The sequence below is a fragment of the Centrocercus urophasianus genome, unplaced genomic scaffold, assembly GCF_019232065.1.
Source record: "Centrocercus urophasianus isolate 14NV4802_14NV808 unplaced genomic scaffold, USGS_Curo_1.0 seq_14, whole genome shotgun sequence".
In the NCBI taxonomy this organism is placed as follows: Eukaryota; Metazoa; Chordata; class Aves; order Galliformes; family Phasianidae; genus Centrocercus; species Centrocercus urophasianus.
In genome coordinates, this window is record NW_024884586.1 from 4,903,625 (window position 1) to 4,912,828 (window position 9,204).

The 9,204-nt window shown below is 40.2% G+C and overlaps 1 protein-coding gene across 8 annotated transcripts in view; it reads right to left on the bottom strand.

Moving 5' to 3' along the window:
• Positions 1-6,468: 6,468 nt before the first annotated feature.
• The window catches only part of PLEKHA7 (pleckstrin homology domain containing A7), a 140,059-nt gene continuing 137,323 nt past the window's right edge, over positions 6,469-9,204 (bottom strand). For all 8 annotated transcript variants that reach the window (XM_042814690.1, XM_042814688.1, XM_042814693.1 and 5 more), the window contains one exon: positions 6,469-8,002. Coding sequence is in view for 2 of the 8 variants with exons in the window: in XM_042814689.1 (XP_042670623.1) it covers positions 7,980-8,002 (23 nt within the window). In the remaining 6 variants the exon portion in view is untranslated. The remainder of the gene's footprint in view (positions 8,003-9,204) is intronic.

Genomic DNA, 9,204 nt, shown 5'->3' on the forward strand with positions numbered 1-9,204 from the left:
CTCAGACTTGGTTTCTTCTTAGTGCATCAGATGGAGGATCTGCCTGTCCTTGCTGGGGGATGGAATGTCAGATCCATACCTCTGGCACGGCCTCCTTCTACAGCAGTGTTTTGTGAAATCCCGTGTACTTACGGAGAATCTTCCATTTCTGTATACAATCTCTTGCATGCAGATACAAGTTGCAAGCCAATGAGCTTACACAAAAGCAGCAGGTTATACTATTGCATAGGTTTACTGAACCTACACAGTGGAGCACAAGTTTTTGAGGGAGATCTTGGAATAAAATGCATTATGGAAAAAATAAAAAGCAGTATGACTAAATAAAAACTGTATCTTTTTAATTTAGGTAGTTATTTTATTTTGGCACTTTGTCCAGCTTTTTTTTTTTTTTTTTTTTTTTTTAAGTCATTTGGTTTTGAGAAAACTCCATACAGCAGTACAGCAGTCATTAAGTTCAGTGATTTGCATGAATTTTTGGTTTTCCAATATTCCAAGAGTTTAATACATCAACAAACACTGCCTGCATACTGCAAAGAACAGAGACTTCACCGTGACTTGTGAAAGGTGTTCTGTCTTTGAGCCATCTAAAAAGCATGAAAGTGGAAGGATGGTTCTTTTTTCTTTTAGTTTAGATTTGGCTGTCAGCTGTTGTTTACTGCCTTGAGTGGAGTGCAATTACAAAATCTCAGTGTGGGCTGTAAAGAGCTGCATATACACTGACCTGTCGTCTCTGTCCCAGCATTGACACCAGTGCTGCTCTTGCAACTTTTTCTCCTGCAACTGCTCAGCACCTACTCAGATCTCTTGACTTACCACCTGCAAGCATCTAAACAGACTCAGAAGGTGACAGAACCCACCCTGCTGCTTTCCCACTAGCCTCCGAGGAAGGGCAAATCAAAACCTGCCCTGAGAGCTTCTCTCCATAGTGCAACCAGCCTGGAAAGAGCTGGGAAAAGGAGACAGCTGGCAGGCTCTGCGTGGGTCTCTGCCCACAGAGAAGGCTGCTGCAGTGAGTGACATCAGGGCCTCCAGCACTCAGCTCTGCCCTGAATTCACTGCAGCCTCCTGCCTTGTTGAAGATTTGGACATCAGTTCCAAACACAGATAGATCACACAAGAATGAGACTTTTCTGATAACAGCTCTTACTAGGAAGAGTCAACACAGCGTCACTTCCATTCCCCAAGGACATGGCAGATAATTTTGATGAGGTCCAGTGCAATGCATTTCTAATAGTGAACTAAGACTAACTTGCTCAGAACAGGAGCTGTGCACATTCATGTCAGTTTCTAATACTATGTCAGCACCTGCAGATTCATCTCTGAAGCAGCCTGTCTATGGAACTTCTTACACGTTAAGGAAGACTGATGCAGTTCAGCACAGATTTCTAACTGCAGAGTCAGTTTTAACAATATTTGGTATAAAAACATCAGTATTAGTGGTGTGTTCAGCAGCAGAACAGTTTCAGCTTCCATTAGAACTGAGAGAAAAAAAAATCACCAAGACTATTGGTTGAATCTGTAGTTAGTTCTCTGCCTTTACAGGCTGCTGTGGAGAGAACGCCTGAGAGGACTGCGGAACACAAGCAGATCCCAAGTCAAAGAGACAACCAAGTTTGTCTTTCCAAATAACATTTGGCCACATATTCCTCAACTCAAAGACCTCTCAATAGAAAGGGATGAGTGCCCACACTCGAACGTGCCTTTGGAAACGACTGATGCAAGTCTCATCTGTCACAGAACCACCAGCAAAGGTTCTCATCTGGGTCTAAACCACACTGAAAATGTACCCACAGGTTAGTGCAGGTGCATTACTGGCACGTAGCTTTGGAAAACAGAGCACTCGATCGGGTGGAAAGCACCAGTGTTCCTGCCCTCCTCTCCTCTGCCCTCTGGAAGAAGGAACCCCTCAAGATGAGTTCATCTCAGCCCCTGGCCCACAAGGTCCTGCAATCGCAAAAGTGGGTATTTCTAAGCCAAGTAAAAAAGGAATCCATTTCTTTCTCACCATCATACAGGAATTCTTCAAGGCCAAGGAAGCCTGGTCTATAAGGTGCCCTGTAGCTTTGTGCAACTGCTTTACAGTTTACTCTTCCTTTTTTTCCTGAAGAAGAGGCTGACAACTTGATTCCTGAAAGCACAATTTATAGGCCAGCTTCAAAGCTATAGGTCCTTCTAAGGCTCTGGTTGGGGAATTCACATCAAAGACGATGCGCACATGTTGTTCTGATGTCAGAGAGGACGGTTGGCAGAAATCTCTGTGGATTTACTGCAGTCCCCAGAACAGGGATTACATTATGCACTGAAGCTGCCTCTGTAAACTGCAGGAGACAAAGAGAATAAGTGGCAGTGCAATATCTCATAATCAAAGCCTGGCACAGTTACCTGTATCAGCCTCGTCTAGCTATCTGGGGATTAAGAGAAGGGACATGTGCCACTGAAGGGGCAAAGCAGAAGATGGGTTTCTTTTTAGGAGTGTCACCTCACGTCCACTTTTCTTGAGAAAATTATCCAATATGTACAGCACCAAGATGGACAAAAGTTTCCTCAGGTTTTGCACAGTGTTAATGCACCAAAATACTTTGTGATTTAATCTAATTAGACCTGGTTTTGAGGTGCAGAATGAGATCCCACCAACAGTTTGTGCTATTATCTATCCAAATCCAGTACCATTTCCAGCGTCTCATAGCTCAGGAAGATCTACTTCAGAAATAATAATAACTGAAAAAAAAGAACCCACCATATAACAGAAAATAATTTTTTGTATCATCCATCAGTCAAGCAACACAGAGGCTCATGTATAAACAAGTTTCTCGCTTTTAACTTTTGCACATCTGTCTACTTCGACCTGCAGGGAATTGCTCTAACCCATGGTAAGTACATGTGCTCATCACAAGTGCATCCAGCCACACTGAAGACTGCAGGAAAAAAAAAAAAAAAAAAAAAAAGACAATCTGAACTGGTTTCTTTTCACTGTTGGATTTATTGCCAGGGAGGATCAGCCTCTTCCACCTCTGGCTCTGGGACAAACTGTTCCACAAGAAAAAAAGAGGGCTTTACTGACAATAGCTAAGATTTGTCTCAAAAGAACAAAGCAAAGCAGCTAGCAATAGAATTTTCCTCTAACCAAATCACTACCTTGTCATCAATGATTCCCTCCTTCATCCAGTTCCACCATCAGTACTGTCTTTTCATTAATCCCTTTCACAAAGTATCTTTTGTACTAGGAAATGGGAATTGCATTCTCTCACTTGCCAGGTGTTCTTACCTCTACAATTTACGCTGAGTTAAAGGGATTTATTACAGTGATTTGCTTCAAAGCCACTGTATCCCAGCTCCTTCAACCCCTTCACAAACATGTTCCCTCACAGCACAAGGCTGTTCTCCGCTCTCCCCTTCAGCCTCTTTCACGGCCTTGTCTGCAGACACAGCTGCCATCATATCCTACACTCACTACTCACCCTCATTTCCTTTTAACTTCTTTCTTCCTCCAGTGCTTTCTTACACTTAGCTACTGGTGAAACGTTTCTTCTAGTGGGCAAAAGAAGGCATCGTTATCCTTTGAGCTCACATCTTAACACTATTTCATCAGTAAATTACTGCTTGCTGCAAAAAAACAAAACAAACCTAAACCAACCACCCTTGATTCATTTAATGTTTTGTCTGGGGTATTTAACACTCTCTGTAAGCCAACAAGGACACTTACAAGTAAATAACGGGTGAACAGCGCACAAACATGCACATATGCAATACTTTTTGGATCAGTTTTCTTTTATAATTAGCACTCAGTTATTCTGTCATCTCACAGTAATTTCATGGTGAGCTTTATGATTTCACTTCCCTCTGAGGTTTACCTGTAGTTTAACATTCAAAGTTGGTTGTTGCACAGAATACCTCGACAGACTTGTATTAAAAATGCTCTTTAAAATTCCAAAGCTTTGAACTAAAGAAATATCTCAAGAAGTTTTCATGGAAAGTTCATCTCAGTTGGTTCAATTCAGCTACGGTTAGATGCACCTTTTCAAATAATGGAAAAAAATGTAAAGGGGTCAGACCCAATCAATACAGTTGTTCAAACAGAATTTCAGGCACTATGATGTGTGTACTTTTTGTGCTCTTTCTTTGTACTGCTCCACTATGAAGAAAGGTTGCTTTTGCTGGTAGAGCAATAAAACAGTCGTAGCCTTTTGAATACAGCCCAATAACCAATGGGAATGTTCACTAGGTGTGGAAAATATAGCAACTTTTCATGTCTTTCCTGTGCTTGCCTTTGTTCTTTTTATAACTACGCAATATACGCACACACACCACAAGCAAACACTTGAAAATACTCAAAGACAGACATAAATCAGAGGAGTAACATCAGATCATGCCTTCCCTATCTTCCAAGTTTCGACACTAAGTAAATCCGGTCTTTCTTTCATATAACATCCAGAAGTTAATTGCTAAAACACTTGGGAAATGTGTGGCTTTATACAGAGCAAAAGCCACCAATATAAAAGATATACACATTTATTTAGAGATCTGGAAGTCAGACGGGTAAATGAGGAAGGTGGAAAAATAACCCCATAAACAACACCAATGGGAGCTGGGCAACCCATCCTCCCAAAGCTGATGGGTACTTGAGCCCACCTCATTTGCCCTCTGGCAATTTCTGGAAATAGCAGCACATGAGTTTAACAGTATCGTTCAGCAGCTTTCAGTTCCAGATAGCTGCAGCTTTCCAGAATAGCATCTCTCCATACAATTGTTTCCCCCCCAAAAACTCACTGGCAAAGTGTTTTTTTTCCCCTCCCTAACTGTTCCAAAGCAGTATGAATGCCACTCAGACAGACAGCTGTATGTCCTCGTACATAGAGAGGCAACAGCACAACAGGATTCCTGGCAACCCGTCAGCACATGAAATAGTAAGAAGTGGGGTGGTGGTGTTACACGAGTTCAGGAAGTTGGAAGCTGTGCTACTTACAACCATCAAGCTGCATTTTTATGATAAAACACCAGTGCAAAAAACATAGGTAAAAGGTATGCAGTCTGCATAATTTTTGCCTGGTGTAACATTAGAAAACACTGACTAGAAGACAGCACCTTCAAAATAACTGTCACTGTTTCTGCTTCCTTATTTACAACTTCACTTAAGCTTCCTAATAGATTGGAGAGAAGCGTTGCCTTCTGATTGAAATGCAGCAGTCTGCACATAGATACCTTTTCTTCCTTTCTAGCCTTGATATCAGAGAAGTAGTTAAACCAACAATATTTTGATGGGCAGAAACAACTGAAAAAGGAAATTGTCCCAAAGCAAATACTACAAGCAAATGAAAATGACCTATAATTATTGATGACTACATGCACTCCTACAAAAAGGTGGTCAATGAAGTATAGCATTTCACATATTTAATGACAAGTTTTAGAAGACCAATTTTTTTTTCACCCCCCATATGTAAGATTAATTATGGACACAGACCAAAATCTTTGGAACAGTTCATTTCACTGTAAGCACTCGTGGTATAACTGGTTAATGCAAAACCCTCCTCTTTAACACCAGCTTGAATGAGCAGACTCTGGGTGCATAACTGAAGGAAAGAAAATGAACATCTCCTGCAACCTGCAAAGCAGAGCTGCGCTCAGTCCTTCCCTTTCACTGCCAGAGCAGCACAGGAATTAGCACTCAACGCCTGCAGTGGTTCAGGAGGCTGTGGGCTGCACTCCTCACCCAATTAGGGCTCCATTCTCTTCTACCCCTCACAACAAAGCCTCTGGAGAAGGAATGCAGTTTCACTGAACCACAAAAACACGTGGTCAAAGGCTCCTTTGTATTTCAGTCTGTGAATCTGAGCAACAGACGGAGCGCGTCATAAGCAGCTCAGCTGGGAGGCCAAGGACTCACATTCCTAAATGCTCCATCTCGAGGTCCTGGAGTCGACACTAAGCCACAGAAATAACAACTGCTCCTCTGCATTTTGTTCTACATATCAAGTTCCAGAAGCATTAAACACTTCCACTATTCTCTCTTGAACTCACATCCACTGAGGAAACTGAGAGCAAAAGCTGCTGTAGGTCAGCAGGTCACTCTGTGGGGTCAGCTGGACTCCCAGCACCCCATCTGGCAGGAGAGGGAGCCACTGTTTAGATGGAGTTACTTGGGGTACCTTAATCACCAGGCACTCAGGGACTATGAATGTGTCAGACAAACACACATATGTAAGACAGAAGGGTCAGTGTTGCAGTAGTTGTATTTAGGACAGCGCCCTGAATAACCATTCCAGAATAAAAGAGATTTAATCAAATGGTAAGAAATATTTCTAGGAATTATGAATCTTTGGTGTAGGGGGAACGTGATTCAAATTCCAATGAAGAAAGTGGAAAATTCAGGAGCTTCCATGGGATTTACTCTTAGATGTGGTAACAGCACAAACAACGTGGGATGTCAAACTGCACAGATGCTGGTAAGAGCAGGAGAGACAGAGGCAAGAGGAGGCAGTTATGTTAATAGTTTAATCTGTACATATACCATTTTCCAAACTGTTACATTTAAATTAATGTTTTCTTGCAAAATATTCATTTACGCTCTCAAAACTTTTTTATAAAGGCAAAAATAAATCATTATTTTGGCAAAAAGGTTTTGAAGTTGATACTGGCAGTATTGAGGTAAAATAGATAACATTAGCTAAATATATATTTTAAAGAACATTTCCGACTACAGTGTTAAGATAATATGATTTGACTCAAAGTCTGAAACTTGAAGTTCAATCAGTTTCCAGGGCTTTGTATCTATTACTTGAATATGGCATATAAACAAGTTAGTAGTATCACAAAATACTGCAAATTATTTCTCAGCTGTTCTTTATCTAGAGCTGAACTCAACTACCTAATATTGGGCAATTTCTGCATCTCTTGCACTCAGTATTTTATTTTTTCCAGGTAAAGCACTTGTAGCCATTCATTTCATATTCTTTTCTCCTTTCGTAGCCACCTCACCCTTCGCCATGTAAGTAGAATGCTGAATTTCAAAGTTTGGCAAAGTTAAGCATGAGGTGAACTTACATGTAAAATTAGCAGGTGCCACATTACATCAGTTTTACTGTTTCCAGCATAAACACTAGTCAATACGTCATATTGTACTTTTTATTGAATAGGTATTCTGAAGAAAAAAATATATATTTACAAGTAAAATGACACATCCTGTTTTTCTTATTGCTTACGTGACATACTTTAATTTAAAAGTTTCCTTCTTCCATATCTCAACTTTCAAAAAAATATACATACTTTGCTAGGTGGTTGTTACTACTGTCAGGAGCAATGTAGCATGCTGTGTATCAATACCAGCAAGCTAATCATATGCAATCAAAAAAGGAAACTGGAGTTCAAAATTGGTTTTTGTAATGGCTTTCATGGAAAATTTCAGCTACACTGAGATTTAGGAAATCAAACTACAAGTTCCTTGCAATGTATTATTCCATGGGCAAAAGGGTGGGTGATTAACTGTGCTAAGGTACTCAGCCCAAAACACCCCTACAGCAAACCTCTCAAGTGGGGTTAGCTCTACCCATACCCTACAAACATGTTTCTAGGATTGTTCAACTTGCATTTTTTTCCATAAAACTTTACATTGTGCTTCTGAGCCTGAGGGGGAAGTAACAGCATCTCGTAACAACTATGCAAGTAGTTCCTCTTCAAATGAATTCAGCCCTTAATTTAAACAAATTCCAAAATACATTCTGTTCTAAAAATACATTGTCAGTATTTTACAGAGTTTATTAAAAGTGCCATTCATTCACATAAAAAGTCTGAACTAAACTGAAGTCAAAATAGGATGTTAAGCAATTCTCTCCATTTTCATAGAAAATCCCCCATTATTCTCTGAACATATTTCCAAAAGAAAGAACCTGTGATCAGCCAGTGAATGCCTTCACAGAGTGCTTGTAATCAATCTCCTCTTTCTTCCACGTGGTGCCACTGGGGTGGGATTGCCTTCGACTCTTACATCATTGCTCACTTACTGCTTTGGCTGGTGTGAAGTAAAATAAAACATGGTTAAATATGAAAGCGAGTGCATTGAAGCCAAGCAGCAAGCACTTTCAGGAAATGCATGTTTGGATTAAAGCGTCCTGAAGATAGACAGAAAGAAGAAAATTAGTACTGACACGTTAAGCAAACCATTGTCACGTGATGTCACTGAGCTCACGCTCAAAACATTGGGTCCCCTGCATATTGCTGGTTATTGCAATTATTTTCTTGGTCATTTTTCAAACACACACACACCACACACACACACACACACACACACACACACACACGTATATATTTATACAGACATATGATAAATGTGAAGTCTGCCTGGAATCAGGTTGAGGTTGAAAGGGACCTCTGGTTGGAAGCTCACCTGGTCCGTGCTCAAACCTGACAATATCCTAGCAGGGTCAACTGTTACTCAGTCATAGCAGAGACGGTTAGAATCTGGTTCTCAGAAAGATAAACAGAACCAGAAACACAAATAGCTATTTCCACCAAGTTCTGTAGAACTGCTCTGAATGTCTCTGCACGTTCTTTCTCACTCTACTTCTCTCATTTACTGCAGCATTTCTGAAGACAGGTCAGTGACTCATTGGGCCTTTCTGGAACATGCTCACTTTTATTTAGTTTGTATTTGTTGCAGAGGAACTTGATTCAGATTGGTGAAACTGAAAACAAAGGTATCTAAAGATTAACACTATTTAAGGCATTCATTCAATCCATCTGCTTTACTGCTTCATCTCTGTTTTAAGTACTTATTCAGAATTAGTTAACAAAATTAGTCCAAAGGCAATCAGGAACATGAAAACTCTTCTGAAGGAAACTACAGATACACAAGTGCTATAACTACAGCACATCCAGCAGTCAGCCATTATAATATTGACAGGTTCTTCTATTTCAAATAGAAAAATCACTGCAAATACTACCGAGAAGAGATGATAAGTATTTCTTTATATAACTTTATAAGAACATCAAAATTATCTAAACGCTTGAAATGTCAAAATTACCAAGTCAGAGACAAAAATTAACACTTCTGTTAACCCAATCCAGCAAAGAAAAAAAACAAAAACCCACAAAGACACAAAGCAGTCACAGTATTGCAGAATTAGTTATATAGGGCCAAATTTTCAGCTCATCTCAAACAAGACATGAGTTTTGGCCTGTGTACTTTTAGATATCAGCCCATAAACTGTCCTT